This window comes from Etheostoma spectabile, chromosome 18 (assembly GCF_008692095.1).
Source record: "Etheostoma spectabile isolate EspeVRDwgs_2016 chromosome 18, UIUC_Espe_1.0, whole genome shotgun sequence".
Classification (NCBI taxonomy): Eukaryota; Metazoa; Chordata; class Actinopteri; order Perciformes; family Percidae; genus Etheostoma; species Etheostoma spectabile.
In genome coordinates this window covers 15,710,740-15,734,175 of record NC_045750.1, presented here as the reverse complement: position 1 = coordinate 15,734,175, position 23,436 = coordinate 15,710,740, and the positions used below count along the sequence as shown (strand labels likewise).

General features: G+C 41.7%; 1 protein-coding gene across 22 annotated transcripts in view; it reads right to left on the bottom strand.

Moving 5' to 3' along the window:
• Positions 1–1,841: 1,841 nt before the first annotated feature.
• The window catches only part of epb41l2 (erythrocyte membrane protein band 4.1 like 2), a 47,303-nt gene continuing 25,708 nt past the window's right edge, over positions 1,842–23,436 (bottom strand). For 4 of the 22 annotated variants that reach the window (XM_032543654.1, XM_032543652.1, XM_032543656.1 and 1 more), the window contains exons 8-25: positions 22,521–22,617; positions 22,291–22,415; positions 21,972–22,059; positions 20,060–20,212; positions 19,775–19,872; positions 19,116–19,288; positions 18,111–18,187; positions 12,973–13,023; positions 12,743–12,775; positions 9,624–9,794; positions 8,861–9,055; positions 8,077–8,145; positions 7,039–7,701; positions 5,661–5,789; positions 5,301–5,399; positions 4,867–4,947; positions 3,116–3,230; positions 1,842–2,769 (exon numbers count right to left, since the gene is read on the bottom strand). In XM_032543654.1, the coding sequence (XP_032399545.1) occupies positions 3,126–3,230; positions 4,867–4,947; positions 5,301–5,399; positions 5,661–5,789; positions 7,039–7,701; positions 8,077–8,145; positions 8,861–9,055; positions 9,624–9,794; positions 12,743–12,775; positions 12,973–13,023; positions 18,111–18,187; positions 19,116–19,288; positions 19,775–19,872; positions 20,060–20,212; positions 21,972–22,059; positions 22,291–22,415; positions 22,521–22,617 (2,407 nt within the window). In that variant the 3' untranslated portion in view covers positions 1,842–2,769; positions 3,116–3,125. Of the gene's footprint in view, positions 2,770–3,115; positions 3,231–4,866; positions 4,948–5,300; positions 5,400–5,660; positions 5,790–7,038; positions 7,702–8,076; positions 8,146–8,860; positions 9,056–9,623; positions 9,795–11,894; positions 11,955–12,742; positions 12,776–12,972; positions 13,024–13,439; positions 15,606–18,110; positions 18,188–19,115; positions 19,289–19,774; positions 19,873–20,059; positions 20,213–21,971; positions 22,060–22,290; positions 22,416–22,520; positions 22,618–23,436 lie in introns of those variants that run through there. The other 18 variants (XM_032543660.1, XM_032543671.1, XM_032543661.1 and 15 more) reach the window with 18 other exon arrangements.

Sequence of the window (23,436 nt, the reverse complement as noted above, 5' to 3'; positions counted from 1 at the left end):
CCAAAGCTGCCATGGTTATTGTTTTTCTGCTGCTTTGTCTCTTTGCAAGAGGGTCCGAGGTTAAAGCTTCCCCCTCATCTGGAATGTCGTTTAACTGCATAGTAGAGGTTAGACCAGTGGGACCAATAGAATTACCACCGTCCTCTGGCCGTGCCGCAGTCCAGAAAGATACTGGGTTTAAATTAGGAGGTGCATACTATTTCAAATGTGGGTAATGCGTGTTAATATTCTTCATTTAAATAAAAAAAGAAAGAGAAATGACTCCAATTCAAAATGCCTCTCTGTCCTGTCAGGCTGGAGGGTCAAGACAAATCTAGGCAGGTACAGGTGGAATGTTTTCATATTAATCTGTGGCACTTCTTTGCTTACAATCAGTTACGTTTCAAGAGAACACGTTTTTGTTTTTCGCAGCTCACTGAAAACCCGTTTCGACTAAATGCGTGAAGACCGAGCACCTTATTCCAACCCATTTAATGACACCGATATTTACACAAAGTCACATTTTTGTGAAAGATTTGGGTAAAAAGGACACCGAAAAATGAATAAAACATCACAAGATTCCATTTAGGAGCACTTCAAACCCTCGGGTACACTTCCCTTTAAGCTGCATTTTTATTGTTTTGATGTAACTGTTTTCCGTGTGTGTTTGTAGTGTAGTGGCAGATTCAGAGTGTATGTGGGAGAAAAAAAAGTGGAATACGACTGAATGTAACTTTGAAAACAGGTCAAAAACGTATAACAATCCCTTCAATGCTGAAGAATGTTTGGTTGCAATGAAAACAGTTACAATATACACCGGCGTCAGGTGTATGATAATCTTATCTAGACGCACTGTACGAGCCGAGATAATCTTAAATCTACACACTCTCAAACCAGTCAACACAGTAGCCTTTTATCTAGACTTGCTCAGGATACTCCTGCAAGATAGAAATGTGTGAAGCCATGCTGAAATGATCTCATTATATCTAGCAAGGTTTGTTGGCATTATCTAAATCTGGGTGAAATTAAGTGCTGAACTATGACGACAAAAAGGCTCTGATGCAGGGTAAGCAAACTGGTAGAAATCCCATTATTTGGAATTTGGGACTGCTTTTCAACTTGTTCCAAATGTATGTCCTCATTTTGGTACCTTTTGCTTGAATCGCAGGTTGTGTTTCAAGCATTGTCTTAAGATTATTTAAACAGCTTGAACTCACTTCAGGGTAGAGAACATCGTGAGTGAAACATGCCAATATGCATCGAATTCCTTTTTGCTCCCAAATTGGTAGTTGGCACCACACAGACAGCGCCACCTCTATCTCCCATTTGTCCTTCAGTTTACTGATCCTCTCTCCCAATTAAAAGTCAGTTTACTGCTTCCGTGCTTCCCTGTGGCCCAATAGGAATGGCTAGTGTCGTACAGTGGGCGGGCCCAGGGACAGCGTTTAGCTAGTGAAAAGCTGCATTACTGCTCCCATCTAATAATCTTCATTTTTACTGTACAAAAAGTTGTCTACACCAGCTTTAAAGTCAGTTCATTTTCAGTCCATTTAGTAAAAATTTATTCTAAAATACAGCAAAACTTACAAACATATCACAAAGAAATAATTCCACCGGCATCATTTGGCTTTTCGAGCTTAATTAATGTCAAACCCACGGACCCAATTAGGATTCCTTTCATTCCCACCTGTTAATGAACAATGTCTTCTTTTCTTAGAGTTGAGTAAAAAGTGAACTGAACTGAAAATGAACTCACTCAGCCACTAGTCAACACACAAGGAATGTGGATGAATGAAAACCATACTTACGGGAAAAAAAAGACAGATCATAAATTCAAAAACCTGGTTGATTGGTTTTTTCTTACTGCAATACTTTAAGTTACAGCTCCCCGTATTCTGTAATTGTTAGTAACAAAATGTGACACAGCTGGTTCTACCATTCATCCCACTGTCAATGGGTTTTATGGTTCGATTTTGTTACGCTTTGAAAATTTGTAAAAACAAACCCATCAGACTGCAGTCTGCTTGTCATTGTAAACATTTTGAAAGGACTGTTACTCTCCATTCACACCATAAGGAAATGAGGGAGGGAGCTGTAATTTAACAAATTACTTCTTTTTTTTAAGGAATGCACCAATACCACTTTCCACTGCTGCTTCAAAACAGAAAAAGTACAATACTTTAGCAGCAAATTAATTATTTTTTAACAGGATTGATGGAAGATAAACATCACAAGCATTTTTTATTTTATCTATGAAAAAAAGCTCAATTTGCTTTGACTTCTGAGTGAGTGAATATGATATTGAAGATCACCGTTATAGGTGAGATAATCCTTACAATGATACATTAATCATATTTTTTCAGCCTTGTATCTCATCAGGATTGGTTGGATCGGTGCATCCCTGCAGCTTTTAAGTTTGCAATACATGACAGACACACTAACTCTCTTTTTGTAAAACAGTTAAAAAAAAAAAAAACACTATTAAGAAATAAAAACACACTACAAATGTTAAGCTAACAAAGTGGTTCTTTTTCGTTCCCTTGGGAAAAGTGAGGATGTTATTTCTTCTTCTTCTTGGTTTTGGAGTGAGGGATTTAGATGTAACACAGATGTGTAAGAAAGACCGACTGGGAAGAGATTGGCAACTTCTCTCCGTTTGTCTAACCTCTTTCGCCTTCCGTTTCTCAGCTCTTCTTCTCTTCCTCTTCAGTCAGTAAAGGTTGGTTGTCGTAGGGTGATGGAGGTCGTTCGACGTCAACAGAGAAAACCGTCCCGATGGGCCCTTCAACTCTGGGAAAACAGAGGCGAAGGCAGTCAGCCTGGCTGGTGTGATGAGTGGCCCTCAAAGCTTTCATACACAAAATATTTCCTTTGCACTCCACACACGGACCTCCGTCAGTCTGCCTACCCTCCTGAATGTAATATTCATCCAACTCTTTTCACTTGTGTGATAACTACTGGTGGTTTTAGCAGCTTCATGTTTTGGAGTTTTTGCTCCATCTCATTGATTTTACAGTTTTTTGTTTTCAGTGATAAAAAACACTATAAAATGCAGCCACGCTGTTAAAGATCTCCAGTATTACTTTCACCACGAATAATAATAATAATAATTATGAGTTACTATTATTATTATTACCTGAGTTCAGTCAATCCTCCTCCTCAGCCAGTTCAGTTTCTTTATGAACCACCACTCTGGTAACAGACATGTCAGGATGTTGCTCTTTGGCCTCCTTAATGGCCTGGGCCAGTGCCTGCAGCACCGACGGCAACCACACAGCGGGTAGTGGAGGAGGTGGAGGGAGGAAAGAGGGGTGGGGGGGGGTGGGGGATGGTGGAGTTAAATGAAAAATTAAATAACAAGCATAAAGAAAATGACAAGAATGCTGGATTTACCATCGATGTGACATGCGCCATTTTACTTCTTTGGGTTGACTGAATGTTTAATGGGGGATGGGGGTGTAAACTGCATGAAGTAAAATGGCTTCAGACACATCAAGTGAAATAGAGTTATTAAAAATAAATCCCCATTTCCAACACAAAATAAATCCAGCAAATCAAACAAGACAAGGCAACTTAAACCAGTGGACCATGGATCATGCATAACGATCCAGACCTGAGCAAAATACATTCTTTTTTCTTTTTCATCAAATATTTGAGATAGATATATATATATATATATATATATATATATATATATATATATATATATATATATATATATAATATATATATGTGTGTGTGTCAGGGCACTAGGTGCTTCATTACACCAAATATCCTCTTGAGTGAAAGCCACCCAAAGTATATCAGCAGAGAGTCACCCATCACTTCAAATATTTGAAATGTCTTTAACTTGTTTTTTTAATCAGGTCTTCAAACAGACTTACAATTGCAGGCCAGGGTTAATAGATATTTCTTTTTATCAGATCTGTCTGTGTGTGTGTGTGTGTGTGTGTGTGTGTGTGTGTGTGTGTGTGTATATATATAAATAAACATTTTATATTGTTCTGAGAGTGTTCGCATCCATATTGGGTGAACAGTCTGGGAATGGTACCGCAATGTACTCTCCCAATTTTAGGGCAATAAATAAATGATAATAGTTGCAAAGCAGGCCGGGCAGAATGGCCCAGTTACCATTGGTCCAATACAATTAGGGGACTAAGAGACTAATAGTTTTAGGGGAACTCTTCAGGATGTAAAGATCCTTAAATAAAATTAAATAACTTAAATCCTTAAATAAAAGCGGTCCAATATGCTTGTGCACAGAACAACAAAACGTCAGTGTCATTGCCCAGACACAATGGGACTATACTAAATCAGATGTGATCTCCTCAGTGCAGCTTTAGCATGTAGAATTCATCATATCTGGGAGGACTTTTTTAATTTTTTTTAGTTATTGTTAAAATCCGACAAAGACAGAACATGAATCTAATCAAGACGACCAACAAAATCACACACAATGTTGCAAAAACAAAAAGCTTAAGACACCATTTTCCAGACGTAGGGATGAATAAGTGAAGAGAAGGATGTAGCAGATCACAGCAAAAGCGTGAACTCTGAGTGGGACTAATGGCATGTGGACATGTCTGATAAGTGATTAAATTGTGCATTTAGATCGCAAGCAACATGATAGACATGTCACCAGAGTATTTGTTCCCTTAAGCAGCCAAAAGGTCAGTAGTCTTCAGCAGCTAACTTCATCATTTCCCTTAAATATGTTTTCAAATTCTAAAAACAAAATGTAAAAAGGTGCACCTGGTTTACACTTCCGCAAAAATGATACTTTGAGAGCCTCTCACCCAACATTTAGTCAGAATAAAGCGACCCTCAACCTAGTTGCTGAAATACCAAACAAGGCGTAGGGAATCGCTGTGGGACTGGAGAACTGACCTGGTCGTGGTCGATGTCACAGTCCCCGGTAATGACGATGCGCTTCTCGATCCTTGTCTCAGATAGGCCGCCCTTTAACGTCTGCAACAAAACACACAACGACAAAGCTTTGGTTCCTGTTACATAGGGTTAATTATGAGCTATTATGGCCCGCCTGGGTGCTGGTGGGACAGGGAAGAGTGGCTAGCATTTTCATGACATGTCAAAGCAGATAAGTCAGGAATATCACAAAAACATCAAGACGGAGACCGACAAAAGAAAGCATGATGACAGAAAAACACAAACACTGTAGTAGGGCACCATGACAACGCATGCACAAGTGCCATGGTAATATTTTATTGTCCATCAAGATGTATGGTAGTTACATTACAGAAAACCGGTAGGGGGTGATGAAATGTTATTTTGCATTGAGCTAAAAGTGTGCGTGTGTGTACCTTGGTAATGTGTGTGGTTGTAGTAGTACACAGAGATTCAGAGGTGATTGTCTGAGCGGTCATCAACACTCCAGGCTCGCCATCGCCATTACCATCCAACTGATAACAGAGAGGACAAAGAGAGATCATTAGCTGTACATTTCCATTACAATATCTCTGTTGGATGTTAAAAAAAACGTTGTCCTTCTAAAATATGATTTCCCTCAGGACGAAGGAATGAAATAACGGCAGCTAGAAAGGAAGCATTTTGGGACAAGCCTTGAAGTAATGATGAAAAAAAACTAAATGTTTTACACAAATACAATTTGAATGCTGACAGACAAGAGGACAAAATGCTCCCTGCGTTTGTCAAGTGTGCACCTGTGCGGCTTCGTATGTGATGGTCTTGGTTTCCGTATGTACGATGGGCACTTCTTTTGTAGCTATCTCAGTTTTCTGGGCTGCAAACGTGTCTGATATAGTCACCATTTCTGTCTTTACCACAGGTGGCTGGGGAGGGACGAGAGAGAGAAGTGAGGGGGGGGAGGATTGACATAAAGAGGGTTAATACATTAAAACTTGAGACAGTTAAGGAAACAAAGAAACATGTTGGACTATATGCACTAGCTTTAGAACTTCACTTCCACATCAATAAATTGATATATGTTTGTTGTTGTTGTGTGAATCTATCAGAATAAATGTGAATGTAAATGTGTGCTTAAAAATAATCAGACAAAGTATTTGTGGTATTGGAAGGGAAGTGATTCAGGTGTTCAGTGGTACACATAGCAGTGGTTGTAGATGTATAGACAGTATAAGCAAAGAATCATGCTAAAGAGCTTCCAAACTCATGCAAGTCAACATCACGAAATGCAGAATACGACGACTACTTTAAGTAATGTACAAGCGACACCTACAACAGCAGCACGACTACAAAAACATATTTGGTGTCAACGTGCAACTTGAAGTACAACACAGCACAAACATGCATAAAAACATGAACCCATAAGACGAGCGGTGCTCAAATGACTGGCAAAGTTGATATTTAAACGGCATGCAAAGATGACATTCAGATGAGCAGGGTGGCATTTCCAAAGTGGTTGGCAATGATGATTTCCACAATATCGTTACCATAGTGACCGTGCCAAATCCAACTGAACACAAACCGAAAGAGAAGCATCATTGCCAAACACATGGAACGCACACACACACACACACACACACACACAAACGCACACACACGCACAAAGTACACCATGCAGAGCAAAAAGCAATTACACACCTGAAAGCATCATGCATTTCCCACTTAGGCCCCATTTACTTCACAACCCTAATTTACGATGCAGAGTAGGAGGCAGTAACAGCAACACACCCCACTACGTGAAGCAGGAGTAAACTAGACTTGTTGATAATGGTATGAAGTACGATGATATGAGACAACACAGAAACTCAACATGAAGACCGAAATTAATTTAGATGGCAACTTGACACCAACACCAAAACACTGGTAATGAATTGTATCATCAAATTACTCCTCACTCGGTTTTAACTGCACTTCTTTCATTTTAGGCTTATAGGAGTTTTTCACAGGACAAACAGGAGTGTGAGGATGTACATGGGGCTTAAATATTCACACAAGCAGGAAGGAGACCGGCACTGTGGTAAGCAGGAAGGAGAAAAAGAAGTGGGTGTTTCTACAGTTGGTAGGAGGGATCAAAGCCCGGGGCAAGCTCCGCAGTCGGCCCAGTGAAGACTTTACCTCAGAGCAACAAATAACCTGTGGCCGTGGTTCTGCTTCAGCCAGTGACGCTTCTCCGTTCATTTTAGGCTCTTCCTCTTCCTCTTCCTCTGCAGAGGCGACCATCCTGGTGGTGCTCTCCTCAAGCAGGGCGTGACCGTTAGGAGCTTCCTCAGGTGTCATCATTGGATCATCAGGGCTTTCCACCATCTTCCGCTCAGCTTCTTTCTCCTCCTCTGCATTCCTCTTCTTCTGCGCCTCTGCGTCCACCTCTACCTCTTGACTGGTTGCCTCTACAGCTTGGCTGACTTCTGCTGGAAGGGAAGGAGTGTCTGGAGCCGACATGCCCTGCTCCGCCGTCTTATCCTGCGCTTTCTCCTCCTCCTGCTCTTCCTCCTCTTCCTTCTCCTCTGGTATTTGTGTGTGACAGATGGAGACTGAGACATTTGGATGGTACTCCGCTTCCTCTTCACTCTCGCTCTCAGATGAAACGCTCTCCTGCTTTGACACTTTTGCTTCCTCCGCTACCACTACTTCCTCTTCAGCTGTCACTTCCTGCTCCCTTGTTTCCTGCTCTGCAGGCGGGCCCGCAGGGGAGCTGGTCAGAACCGTGACAGGCCCAGGTTTGGGTGCTATGGAAACCTCTTGGACGACAACTGTTTCTTCAATTTCAACTTCGGTTGTCTATACACACACACACACACACGCACATACACACGCACACATGAACACGTAGTGCACAGACACACGCAATGAGGTGCACACACATACACAACAAACGCATGGGGACAAAAACAAAAAAAAGAAGCATAACATGATCATTGAACAAAATGAAATTAAACCTTAAATGAAAATAAATGAATACACAACAAAAAACAGGAATAAAAAAAGATGAAGGCGTTTAACTGTGGACTAAGAGGCACAAAGATATAAGAGAGTGAGCGGAACAAAAAAAAATTCCACGCTGCCAGTGGAAAATGGAGGTATGAAGGTAAACGGGGGATGAGAAGTGTCATGAATGGAAGGCTGGATGGACTGATAGAAGAAAGTTAGGGCCACCTTTGCAGGTTCTTTGGTATCAGACATCGTGTTATCAGCAGCAGCTGCTTCTGCTTGGGGCACACTCTCCTGCGTGAGAAAGAAGTTACCATGACAGTCATCAATCGTACACCAGCAGTGACATCATCATTGTTAGCATGTTACATCGCCCTATCGATACTGTAATGCTTGTTATGACAGCACGGGTTAAGGGTCGAGTAGGTTACTAGGATCTTGGTCTTTCATGCTCAGTCAAGTTCACTTCCACACAGTATTAAGTTCACTGCAGCAGGTGGTAAAACAGACGGCATGAAAGGGCTGAAAGGATAGGAAATAAAAAGATCCATGGAAGATGGATGAAAGAGAATATCCCATCAATGAACACAGAAGGGTATAAGAGAAACGTAAGCCTGGCATACTAAATGTCATGTGTGCCTTTTTTAAAAGCTCATGTAAAAAGGGCAACACAATGTGTTATAGCAGATTATATTTGCATGCAATCCACACACATAATTACCATCACAAAACAAAGTCGACTTCCTGACATCCAGAGCATTCATAGCTGTTAGTTGTTTTAGATTTACCATGGCCATTAGTCAGGATAAATGGTCCCCGACACTAAATTACTACCATTCATCAAGCAGCATCCACAGCAGGCGTTATGGACAGCTTGCATCTCTTTAGTGCAGTCTGCGGACACATCTGGCAAGCATCTGTAATTAACTTAAGCATTACAGGATTTCTGAATTTACTTCCAATGGCTGAATTGGAAGTAAACAGACTCCTTAATGTTGAGTAGCAGCACCTCAGAGGCAGAGAGTGGAGCAGTTGGGGAAATAAGAAGCCTGTGCAGAGCAGCGGTACTGCAGACAGCAGTGGAAGTAGTAGAAGTGGTTATATCAGCATCTAGAGTTGGTTCAGGAATACTGCAGGCAGAAGGAGCTGAACAAAAGCCAAAACCTCTACTGAAAAGTACAGAAGCTATCTCCTCCTCAAGGCTCTAAGGCAATGCACATACACACACAGAAGAAGAGACAAAATGGTAAAGACAGAGAGAAAAGAAATCCCAAAACACTGCGTTAACACAAGACATAAAAACACACATACAGAGGAAGTGTAGCATAAGTTAAATAAAGAGCAGCCATGCTTTGCATCTCCACCTCTTGCAATGATTAGATAAACCAGAACACAATGAAACCGATTTGTTTAGAAGATTAGAAACCAGCAGACTGTCACATCGTAGACAGAATCAAACCCTACGGGAAAATGTATGGGATGTAAAATGTGATGAGGGTCCAGCTAAAAGAAGGAATAAGAACTCCTACAGAAAAAGAAAAAAAAACCCATCAAGTCCATCAAGGGATGAGTCATGAAAGGCCCAACATGGAAAAGCATCAAATGAAAATGCCCACCTAGAAGAATAAGAATAAGGAGAGAGAGGACTCTGTTGTTTCTTTGCAACAAATTGCGTCAAACAGTTTTGAAGCACTGCAAATATCTGAACAATGTGTGAAAGTAAAAATGCCTCATGGTTCTTTTCTGACACAATATCATCCAGACAGACGTACCACATGCTGTTGCTGTTGAATACGTATCGTTGTAGCGGGAGAGGAGGTGAGACGTTTCTCCCACTGGTTGGGCTGAGGAGGAGAGGGAGGTGGCGCCTCCATAAAGGAGCGTTTTAGCTGGCTAATGCTAGCTTGGTGTTTCAGAACGTCTTCCTGGGTCTTATCATGGTCCTAATGAGGGAGTGGAGGGGAAGGGAAGAAGGGAGGAGGGCGGGGTAAAGGGGAGGGAGTGGAGAGTAAATGAGATAAGTATGGATACATGAGGGATGACGGGTGGTAGGGAGAAGAGTGGCGGGATAAAATTTGGGATGTGGGGCAGAGGTGGAAAGGGTAGGGGCGCAGGATAGATGAGGGGAGAGGGGTGAAGGAAGGATGGGAGAGCAGAAGAAAGAAAAGGCAATAGATGGGAGGAAGGGAAAAAAATGAATGATAATAGACGCATATGTGAAGGCCGGAGTAAAAAGAAGGTTAGAAGGAAAGATGGCAGGATGAATAGAAAGTTAAATTTAATGGGAGGAAAAGGGAAAAGAAAAAGAGGTGAGAGCAAGGGAAAGAGAGAGGGGAGGATAAAAGGAGAGGGATGGGGAAATTCGGATCAACATAGGAACATTAGTCTGTCAATCAGGAGGAAGACAAGATGGATGCCATATCTCACTGCAGCCTTTAAGGGAGTCTGAACTCATGTTTTCATTTGTACTTTGTTCAAATATCTATGTAAAAACTGAGAATTTATAAGCACGCTACAGTGAAACAGGGCCTTCTCCATCTTGAGGACTTTTCCTTAAAAATCAAGCCAGGAACAGCTGTGCAGACTGCAGAACATGGAGCTGATAGCGATGATCCGACTAACCTCCCTGCTTCACTGCATTCCCATGTCACCGTTAAACCATTTTCAGTTAGTATCAAGTTTTGTTCCCGTTCTCATTCAACACCACTGTCCGTTTGTTTCCCTCCTTATGTTTCTTTTTTATCTCTCTGTCATTTTCTGCCTATCACAAATATTACAGGATACAATTAGATACAGTTATTAGAAAATAAGAGTTTATTTATAAAGGAGGTGGATCAATATTTCCCTCAGAAATCAAGTGATTGGAGCACAAATTAAGAAGAGTTCTCGTCTTGAAACTCATTTAGTACGTATGCGGCAAAGATACTATGTAGACTACAGATACCAACTGCCATTGCATCACTATCAGCCCCATGCTGTATAAAAAGACGTGCTGTTGTTGTTTTAGTAGGTTAGCCGCATCAGTCGACGCTGGCAGCCAATCACCAGAAAACAGGAGGAAAGCTCCTCGAACGGGTTAGGGAGGCAGGGTTAGTCGTGTTAGACGCAGCTGCCTGGCATCAATCAAACTCTTTGACCAATCAAAGATTGGAACAAGATAAACAAAACAAAAAAACACACAAAACAAAACTCAACATGCACATAGCACACATAAAAGTTGGACACACGGCTGACCCCATTCACAAAGCAGCCATTGGGAAGCTTGGAAAAATCCTGCAAGACAAAGTCTCGACTGTACTGTTGTGTAGCAAGATACACATCAAAGAAATAGTTTGCATTCATGGAGGCAACACTGGAGACATCTTAGTGGCCTTTTGGTGCACTCACTTCAGTACGTTCAGTACAACTCATTAGAATGTGGAGTGCCCAGGGAACATTGGTTATAAGGACAACCTGCAGTTAACGACCCTGATCTGATCAATTTGAGCAGGACTGCTGCTGATCTAATAACTGTTCAATGTAGCAGACCTGCCAATTGGGCAATGAAATCAAAAAAGTGAGCTAAAAGACGCTAAAAAGGCTTCGTAGAGCTGAGGGGTAACTGTGATCATTCTCTGTGTGCACAGTCATTTGATTTGTTGTTGCTACAACAGTATAAGTGCAGCTTTAAGTGACACTTTTATTTTTATTTTTTTTAATATCATTCAGGACAACGTTCTCAGGGAAATTTCCAAGCCTGTGTATTCAAAATGGTTGCCTTGTAAAATAGGACAATTAGCGTTGAAATCATTTAATACCAGAACATTTTCAATTATACTGTAAAAAAAAAAAAGAAGGAAATAGCTGGAATTGATTGTAAACTTGACACACAAACAACCACACACATAAACACACGCAGGCATGCAACAGAGCCTGAGAGTGCGAGAGGGCAGCAGTCTTGTACAGTATAGTACAGTTCAGAGGAAGCTGTAGTTCTGATGGCGTCAGAGTACACAGAAACATGTAGTTCTCATGTTCAGCCATCAGACGACGCCAGTACCAACCTCCAACATTAAATTACTGTGCCTCACATAAATATTGTCCCCATGCACTCTCATTGGACTCTGTAAGGCAGACATACAGTGAAAAATGAAATAGAGAAAATGTATTTAAACAATTGAAATAAAAAATAAAATGAACTTGACTCTACAAAAATCCCAAATCATTATCATTGAATGAAATAAATGGCACATCATTAAATAAATCATAATCATATAAATGAATTGAAGTATAGAAAAATGGGGGGGGGGGAACATGTCTCAAACTGTGATGAAGGGGTACAAGATGGGTACAAGAACAAATTAACAACATTTTGGTATTATTCATTGAATGCAATGATGTTCTCACTTGTACCCATGTTAACAACATACAAAATCCAACAGACATTTAGGGTACTCAAACCCAAAACCCCCATTGTGCTTTCAGAGAAACCCAAAAATGATGATGAAGCCAAGATATGAACCACACACACCAAACTGAATCTGTGAAGCCATAAGCTACAGGAGTGCAACCAAAAGTGAAGACTCGGGGTGAAAGTGCCTATTCAGAATCAGTTTTTACACCCAGAACCAATCTGGAAACAAAGAGTATTATTACAGACATATTTATAACAGTATATCACAAGCTGCCAATGTAAATATTCAGATGTGTCTGTTGTTGTAAAAAATTCCAGGTTGGGTCTGTAGTAGCTGAGAAATGCAAAAACGGACTCTGTATTATCATCATCATGTTAGGGCAACTTCCCCCTAAAAGACACGTGAACCCAAACAACAAACCAAACCAACGCGTGCCGAGCAAATGATTGACAGACCAAATGACAGAACAATCAAACAACCAATAAATGTGTGTGAACCTGAGAGAGGGCGAGCTCCCTGGCTCCAAGTGACTGTTGATGGGGTAAAGTCAGGGAGAGAGTAAGGACAGGTTAGGTTTACTGCATGTGTGCTCCACTACACCGTAAAAACCATTTCTATTATTTAATATCTAAAAAAAAAACACTTATACACAAAATGTTTTATTATTTCTGCGTTACTCTCCCGAGAATTTGCAAAAGCATGCTGGGTGAAGACAGACCCTACAGACCTTGGTGGGCGTGGCTTCCGCATCACTAGGGCTCAAGTCCACCTCCTTAACCTTCAATGTCGTTGTCAAGGACGACAGCAGTCATGACAATATGAGGAGGGTAGGGGCACGAAGAAAGAAAAATGTGAAATGGATGATGGGAAAAGCTACTTTCTCACCCCCCCAAGCAACCTACAGGTGTCAGGGAGCGCTACTCTGCACTAAAGGAGCAGGACCATGATAGGAGTCTGAGATGGTCAATAAAGGGAGGCAGCAGCTGCTACAGACTGTTCTCTTCTTATATCACAAAAAGGTGCAAACTCTAGTATATTTCTATCATATGGATACACATACAGTTACGTTTTTCCTAATTAACTTTTTTTATACACAGAAATTCTAAGAAAGAAAAAAAAAAGCTGACGAGTTTACAATCCTGTGTTTAGAGCGTGTCCAAAACCAAGTCAGATCCACTGTATCTATCTTTTTTTAAAGGACACAGATGCTACTTTGTATTCAAAAAGGACAACTATGGAACTATTCTCTGGGTGTAAGATGTAGACTTCTGGTTAATCTGGAAATGGGCAGACTATGGAAATATTCTTTCCAACCGGTCTTTTGATCCCATATCTGTTCCATCTGCAACAGCTTCATTTGACCAGGAAAACCACAAAAAACGTCCCTACAGGTTTGACTTAAAATAAAGTGAACAGCGAACAGAGGTCGAGGAGTCCTGAACCTCAGGGATCAGAGTTAGGGTAACACTGTTTGTTCTTAACATTCATTAGCAATAATATACAGACAGAAAAAAGCTTTTAGTTCTACGGGGTTGAGGAGGTTACTTAACCTATCGTGGGTTTATATCTGTATGTACAGTTATAACATCTACTATACAACTAATCTTTCTCTGCACTACAAAAGTAAGTAAGTGTAAATGTAGTCAATACCAATATTAGTTTCCTGCTTATTTATCTTGCATAATGACCAATTTAAACCATTATGTCACTTCATTTGATGAGTGTGACATTAATCCGCTGAGTGCCAAACACAGAGGGGATGCCTTTTTGAGCATAACACCTAATAAAGACTTGAAAGAACACATCTGATGGTTGAAACAACTGTGTTCTGTGCATCACTAAAAGTTATATATGTTGCAAATCTCTCATTTTCTAACAGTCCCTGTACAGTATTTAAATTTATGTTTACTTACTATATACCTAATAGATCTTTTCTGTGTATTAACAATGTAATAATACTTTCTCCATTTCAACATTTATCTTTTATAAACTCTGAGTTTTAATAATTTGTTTAATCTTACTTATTCTAATCTTTGTTCTTTATTATAAACAATAAAGTGGGGGTGCAGGGATGGTAAGCAAAAATAGGAGAGAAAGGAGGTGACTGGGCTTTTTGTACAGACACACAGTTTACACATTAAAACAAAGAGGAGGTAAAAAGGTGAAGGGAATGGAAGGGGGGTTTGAAAGGCGTGTCGTTTGTATTTATGCAGCAGGGTCGCACATCTCTGGCGTCCAGATAGCACTCGTGTGAGCGTGGTGCCTGATCCGTGGCGGTGTGTGTGTCGGTGTGAGACGAGAGCCTAACTGATCCGCAGACTGAACGTTAGGCGTTTCAGTGATGGACATTGGCAAAACTGCCTTGCGTTGACTGGAGACCACATTCTCCAGATAACACAGGGTCAGGCCGAGGGGCGTGGCTAAAATCAGGGCCAAGACCAAGGACTGGCTGGCTGTCAGCATCACAGCCAATAGGAAGACGACTAGCAGGCAGGGCAGGAACAGAGGGGAAGGATTTAGGAGGTAGCGGTGTATGGATGGGGTTAGAATAGGGCAGGAGAGGGAGGACAGAGAGGAGCAAGATGGGACAGAAAAGAAATGAGAGGCCAGAGAAGAGAGAGAGGGGAGAGAGGAATAGAAAGAGACAACTGGAGGACAGGTAAAAGATGAAATTGACGGCAATTGTAGTTGTGTTGGGTGCCACAGAACAGCGGGAACCAAATTGCGGACCTTATTAGGTAGATAACTTGTAATAAATGCCCAAAAACGAGTTACTTGTAATGCAAAACTGCTATAAATTTGACATAATCTGGGTGTAACGATGCATTTGTGGTCACTGACTGGCACTGTAGACTTGGAAGTGAGCTTGGACACGGTGGACATAAAAAAGCTCAGTTTCTTTGTTAATCCTGAAAGTAGGTTTGTGGGCAGACATCTGTTTTCATTCTTCCCCCAAATGGAGAGAAAACACTGGATGAAAGACACATATTTAACCACGCCCCTCAGAGAGAACCAGCTCCACCAATTTGGTAATCCAGCTGACTCTCTGGCTTCAGCCTGGCAGCCTTCCTCAATTTGGGAAACCTCTGAACCGCATGTTTGGGAGCTTGTGATTGGGGAAGAGGCTGGAGGGTTTTGTGCGAGGTGTTCAAGATCAGCTGACAGCTGATCGGAGAAAAGAGAGAAGGTGTTTGAGGGGAGGGCCCACAGTGTGTGCGCGGCGGTCGCGTCGTTGATGACGTCGTCGTCTTCGGAAATGTCAGACAGGCCGTGGTCGAACTCGGAGATTGTGTCAAGGGAAGGGGGGAGGGAGGAGAGGGAGGATGATGAGGAAAAGGAGAGAGGAAACATGAAGATTGACTGATGGAGGTGGAACGCAGGAGGGAAACACACGCACACACACACAAACAGACACGTACGCACAAACACAAACATAAAAAAAGGAACATAGGGTGGGTGGGAAAAGAATAGAGAGACTCGTACACACACATCCACAAAGTGTAGCAGCGAGCAGTGAAGAAGTAAAATAAGTTACACATAAAACCATAACAACCGACACAATGTGCATTAAAAATATAATTTTGTTTTGTTCATGACATGATGAAAACAATGACAGCATGCAAGTAGGGTAGTGAACAAAGCAACAAAAAAGAGAGTGTGTGAATGAAAAAGGAGGAGAGAGGGAAAGAGACAGAACATTAGTCCGTGAACAACACACCAAAAATAGGTTCAAAGTGAACATAGCAGGGCTGAGCACAGTGCAGAGTACAGTTGTGTGCAGAAACAGTGTCAAACGGGGTGTCACCACTGGACGGAGGCTAAGACAAGAGGTCAATTCCACAGTGCTAGGGAGTGAGCGCGGGCAGAGAGGAGAGAAGGGAACGTGGGGGGGTGGAACAGGATGCATGCATAACATACAGTAAGACTCTAAAAGGAGTAGGCCCAGTGCCAAGGTGCAGGACACTCTTCAGTAGACAGCAGTGCCATTAGATGTTGAGTCAAATCGTGTACACCTGCCAGGCTGCTCTAAGTTAATATTAATGTTAAGATCCAAAGGAAACGATTGAGACAAAGATATATTCATCTGCATAGCATTAAATGAAGACATCAAACTTTCTCTGTCGGTTTTTTCGGTCTGTGTAACTGCTTTCACACACAAATGCACAGCTTATTGTCCTAGAGGAGGCAAAGTTAGGGCTGGGACGGTTACCGCATCGGCGCAATACTGCGGTCACGTGACACCTACCTCGGGTCTCGCGTCATCGCCACAAAAAACCCACTGGCATGCACATGTGCGTGGCCACGTTGCGTTTAATGACATGGATTCATTGATTCTAATGACATGGATTGTGTCTGATGACATTTTGTCTTACATGGATTCAAGGTTTTCTAAACAAAACTCATCAAAAGATGGAGCAAATCCGACTTTTGGCGAGTTGGGGAGGACACGACACACAACAACATACACAGTAGGGAAGGCAAAGCCATTTCTCCCTTAGACACATTAATGCTACAGCTGCAGTGTTTACCATTGCACAGTAGCCTAGCAGCTAGCGGAGTGTCCTTCGGTTTATAGCTTTATCCCGATATTACCCCGATATAGGGGTGGCAGAAGCTCAGTCCGTAGGGAGTTGCACTGATGTCACTCACTTACAGCGTAGCTCTCGCCAAAATGCAACCTAGGGTCTTTATGTGAATGTACCGGAGTCAAACCTTCGTTTAAAAGCATAATTAGGACAAATGGCCTTTGGAATGGGAGTACCAGGGGCACTACTATGATTGCATCAAAATCTATTTTTAAAACACTAAAAACCCTGAAACTTTGCTCAAAGTATCATCAGGCGCTCTGCACATGAATTTGAGCATTGAGAACGTTGTTTGTGTACACAAACTCTTTTTGACTGGCGAGATGGCAGCAACCGGAAACACCAACAGCTAAAGTGAGTTCTTCTCAATGCTCAAGTTCATGTGTAGAGCCCCTTTGGCCATTTGACCCCAAACCAAAACACGGTAAAATCTTAACAGTGGTGCTTCCATCCTGCTTCCCAGTTTTTTAAATGAAAGTTTGACTCTGGTACCTTCACAAAAAGACCCTAGGTTGCATTTTGGAGAGAATTACGCTTTAAGGCACCCTGCCATTCTTGCTCTAACTTAACGCTACTCTCGTAAAGGGGGTTGCGGTCTATCACACTAGCGCAGGAATTTCTTGCTTTTCAACCGTGGGAGAAAAAAAAAAAGAAATCCATACCATCCCAGCCCTAGGCAAAATGAAGTATCTTAATAAACTTGTGAGAACAGAAATAACATTAGCATAGGGCTCTTATCGTCAAGGTGATTCGAAGTCTCGGTAGTAACCAGATAAAAAACACAGCGAGCCTCCCAAAACCCCTGGTACTTTGCATGGTCCCAAAGTAGTCTTAAACAGTCAGCTATTCATAACACGTCTGTTGCCAATTCTTCTTCAATCACTGCCAGAGCACCAGCTCCATGAGGCGTTGGGTTGGAGTAGAAATAACATCAACCTTGTTTTACCATTTCAATGTTCTAACACAAATTCAAACTCTGTTTTTCCCTACATGTGTACAACTTCAGATGTGAGATGATCCTGCCGTAAGACGGCTGCATGGTTCCTCATGTGTTTACCACATCCTAAAATATTAGAATACCAACCCAGGAGAAATGCATGTTGTGCAATATTTAAAAATCTTGACTTTTACACACTCTGAGGACACGTGAATACAAAATTAAGTGATAATATAACAACAATTATCATTCTATTACCTTCTTTTTCTGTACCCCCAAATGCACGTATCCACACAATGAAATCTCGCACTCAGGCACACGCACACACACACATACACACACCTTAGAGTCAGAGTGGAGCTCCAGGTGGGGCTCGTGTCCGTTCTCAGATGAAGCTTCAGTTATGTTGATCACCGGCGCTAAGGGATGAGAAAAAAAACAAAAGAAATTGATAATAATAATTTAAAAAAACTTCTCTATAATTTAACACACAATAAAAACTGATTATTTCACTAGCTGCTACTGTGTGTACTTGTACAGCTGAAGATCGCTTTTTTGGTTTTCTCCAGGAACATAACCACTTTCTACACGTAGTCAGACTGCAGATAATGTTGTACCTCTATTTTAACTTTTCACACCCTTTGTTTTGATATTGGTTAAAAGAAATAAAAAATAATCATAATAGTAAAAAGTGTATTGTAATAGAAATAGTTTGAATTTGGGGTACAAAACTGTGACAACTTTACAAGGATGTTGGCTTGTAGTGAAAACATGCGTCCAGCAGGGGGAAATGGGAGATAGTGGAATAACCCGACACGTGACAGCATGCACGGCTTCATGAGGTGGAATCTGTAAGCCCAAACCGGAAAACCACAAACACCGTGTGTACTGTTTTCCCCAAACAACAAAATGTGTATTTGATCTCATTTTAAATAGTACTGAGCAACAATCTTTTGCAGAAATTAAGAATACATGACTCCAAGTTCAACTATTCAATGTGATCACTGCTCAGCAACCCCTCTCTCTGCCATGACCGACTGTGTTTATTTAAGTCCTTTATTTCTAATTTGTGAGAGATTTTTTTTTCCTTTTTAGATACACATTTTTTTCTTTCCATCTCTTTCTCTGTCTCTCACACTGTGACAGGAAACATATGCTGCAGCCATTTCCTGCATAAGGTTGGACACTAGCTTTTTACACAGACACACACACGCACGCGCAAATCCCCACTTTCATCTGCTCGTCATTCCTCCCGCTCCTCTTTTTGTCCGTCTGTCCATTCAATGAACGTTTTGAAGAATGAATGCCGTCTTTCACTTTTTGTGTTTGAGTGTGTGAGTGTGTTACCTCCGTCCAGACTGCGGCTGATACGTTTGGATGAGGTGCGCTCAAAGTTGGGTGCAGGTCGGTCTATGAGGGAGCTGGCCAGGCGGGTCTGGGCCTGGGTTCGCCCGCTGTAACGGAACTTGGAGCCCAGAGTCAAGAAGCGGGCCTTGGTGGGAGGTTCTGGAGCGTTTAACCTATAGATGAGAGACAGCGATAGAGGGAGAAAGATGGGGAAATGTGAATTTTGAAACGTGTTACAATGCAATGTAACGCTCACATCTGTATGCACACGAGAGGCAAACATTTTTTTCAGGCAACTGTTCTCACAACAGGATATTAAAGCTTATACCTCTCATCTCTCCCACACACAAAAACGCAGGCATACATGTCACACTCACACACACACACACACACGCACACACAGCACCTGGTTCATCTTTTGTGTGTATATAAGTGTGTGTAGGTATTGCCCCTGGCATCAGACTGGTTCAACAACCACAAGATACACACTCTCAGTCCCAACATATTCTCTGAGAAGAGACCCACCTAGCCTTTTGTTGAGTCTGATAAAGCACACTATCCTACATTAAACATGATCTTACAAGCTGTTTTACCCAAAACCTAAAGTCCAGACTGGCAATCTGTGAAATCTGCATTTGCTTCATAGTGTGTATTTCTACCTGAAGAAACTGTGATTCTCCACACAGACTTTCCACAGCTTTTTGGCAGAGCGATGATTCTGGAGTTTGAATCCCACCGTGCTCTCAAACTGCTCCGTCTATCAAAGAAATATGTAAACAACAGAAATTATGACATTTTCATTAACCGCACAAGAAACTACCTCAAAAAATGCAGTATGTTAGGAGCCCTCCGTTACGTTGACACTACAGAGAATAATTCCATGAGCTGGGCAGAGTAAATCGCAGCCTGTGTGTGTGGGTGTGTGTATGTGTCTGGGTACGTACCTCTCCTGGTCTGATCTTAATGTAAAAGTTGTTCCTCTTGTATGAAATCTTGAGTATTTTGGGCCAAGCAAAACGATTTATCCGGAGCCTGTCTTTGTAAACCAGGAGTCCATTGGCGCACACACCTAGCATTATGTCCACACCCTCAGAGTCCTGTAATAGTCAAGATTCAAACAAACAAAAAACATTTTATCATCTATATATTTTTTTTATCTCTGGAACAACTGTACATGCTGCGTGGTTGTCTAAATCAGATCCTACTGTACATCAATTGATTTCTAAAGCAGTCTGCTTAAGGTCAACAGAAACTCGATTAACACACACACACACACACACACACACACACACACACACACACACACACACACAACACACACACACACACACACACACACACACACACACACACACACACACACACACACACACACACACACACACACACAGTGGACCTCTCTAACATGGTTAGCGCACAGACTGACTAACTGACAAAGCTTTTAAGTCCAAGGCCATCTGGTAATGGTAAGGGAGGTATTGATTACAGTAGTCAAATCTGTTGGACTAATGGAGGATGCAATATGTGGACACTGGACAGTTTGCCTGGGAAACACAACCATGTGACATGGCCTCGACATGCCATCAGCTGCTCATCGATCTCCGTGCTCCTAGTAGACACGTTTTAGCACTTTGTTCTTGGACACACCGACACAATGGATGCAGTAGGAAAACTATTTTTCCATTTGCTGCTTTGTTCTAAACAATACATCTTCAGTGGCTGAAGCAAGTAGTACAAGATCATCTGTGACAAATTGGTGAATCCAGAAATACATAAACTCCTCAGTGTGTGACAGTGAGTTGACATGCACAATACCAGGAGCCGGAAACTGAAGCAACTCATGAGAATTCAGACATCTTTACTTTTCATATTTATACCTGTGCTTTTCTTCCTGGGAAGGACATAAAAATGTCCTCCATGAGAAAGGTCTATTACAATAACACATCCCTAAACATATACATGGCTTATGATTATTATTTTTTTCCAGCAGAAAAACCAACATTGCATATCACAAAATGTATTGGTGAAAAATACTTTTATTATGACTATTTGAATCTTAATTGCAAATTGGGATTAGGAAATTTGTATCAGAATGGTTAAAATGTGTCAAATTGTATTTCTGTTAAACATACATAAGTGCATTTGTGTTTGCTCAATGTCATTCTGATAAAAATAGTATTTAAAAAGGGGTTCTCCAGGGGCCTTGGGGTCACGAAACATGCAACAAATGAGTGGTGCAGGGCAAAAAATAGATCTGCCCCTTGAATTCCCACAACTCTGGTATGCCAGAAAAAAGAAAAAAAAAGGATTTGCAACATTTGAAACACTCTGCTGCTCTCATCTTTTCCCCTGGTTCCCTCTTTATGTTGCAAACAAGTGGAGCAGGCTCTTAAAGGGGACTCGCCTCTGTCTCTCTTTCAAGGATCTGTCCCCATCTCATGCTAACCTTATCTCTGTCTGTCATGTCTTTGTCTTCTCTGTATTCTCAATCTCACATCCTATCTTTCTATTTTAACACTTCCCTTTTCCCTTTTCCCTCTCTCTCTTACTCGCTCTCTCTCTCATGCATATTTTCCACCATTTTTTTTCTGCCCGTCTTGTACAAAGACACAAAAATACTCAGACACACACAGAAACATGCACGCACTCTGTTGATGACCTGCTATCCCAGTGAGAGAGACTGGCTGTTCCCATGGCAATGGCCTCCCTGAGTATTTGTACAGCTGACACACACAGATGCAGTGACACCAAACACACTTTCCACATCAAAGAAACTGTGCAAATCCCCTGATGTTAACAACAATGGAGAGGAGGGGAGAGGAGAAGAGAAGAGAGGAGAGGAGAATTTATTCATACCTTAGCATGGTGCAGGTCCACCCCGTACATGGACAGTTTCTTGGCATTTTCTAGAAACTGGGTGTCGGCCTGTGCTGGTGTCATTCCCCTAAACACCCAGAAAAGGTAAATCACTACAAACTCCCTCAGATTAACAAAAGCTACATATATCCATAATGTTTGAATTATACAGCACATGAAAAAGATCCAGTCATGCTCCATTTACTACAGGTAACAGGTACGTATGTTGCAAACATGTTTTACAGCTTTCAATGGCAAGAAAAAGACACGTATACTTGTCCCTGACTACTTTTGACTGCATGGCTCTGTTCTCTCTGACCTGTGAGACTTGTGGAGTTCAAGAATCTTCTCCTCCATCTCTTTGCTCTGATTGGGCGCAAAGGTCAACTGACTGACGTTGTCCAGAGGCCGGGGCTGGTCGGGTTCATAGTCACCAACTTCAGCCTGTAAACATAAAAAAAGAGAGGCAGGAATAGTCACTTGTGGAAAATGCCCACCACAAATAGGCAGAGACGTCCAGTGCTTACATTCATGCATAGTGTGTTCTACCTGCAACGTGTATGAGCCCAGCAGAGCGTGAGTGACAAAAGAGCAAGGCAGTCGACCCGAAGCCACATCTTCACGGAGCTGCAGACACAACAGGTACCTACGAGAGAGAATAAGGGAGACCGGATGGGATTTAGTTGAATTAAGTCTAATAAAAAAAATGAAAAAGAAAAAACCCACTTTAAGCCTTTCTTTTAACTGGAACCGGCTCCATTGTTCATGATAACAATAAAACGATCCAAGCAGCCAAATTGCCTTCTGTGAGGCCCGAGCACAGGGTCAGCTGGTGCGGATTAAATGTCTTTGTTGGTGCTGTGTTTGTTGTAGAATTTTCTGAGTGCGCTGGTACACTGGTTTGTTGGGATAACCTAATATAATAATGTCTAATCCTCACCATGACATACATACAGTGCATAACATGTGTGTTTGCAGTTAGTAAATTGTCCAGTGGTTGTGTGGATTTACGACAGTGTAAGCTGTCCCCTGCTGTACACCTTCATGGACAATCTTATTATGTGAATGGAGCTTCTGTGTGAATGACTCATTCAGACACCTCAGGGTGCTGGTACATGCATCATCCTGGCTGCTGAAAAATGTCATTCAAAGTCACTTTGGCGGGACTTGCTGACATGGAGGCTTAAAGCCCAGTCATCCACGACCAGAGCTTCTCTTCACTGGGCAAATATATTGCCCCAGGACAGAATTGGATTTTACCATGGTAATATAGGTTATTGCAGTATCAAACCTAATTAAAAAAAAAAAATCTTAAATGGCATTACTTATTCTTGATCTTAAATGGCATTACTTTCTATTTAAAGGTCCCATGGCATGATCATTTCTCTTTATGAGGTTTTTCAACATTAATGAGTTTCCCCAGCCTGCCTATGGTCCCCCTGTGGCTAGAAATGGTGATAGGTGT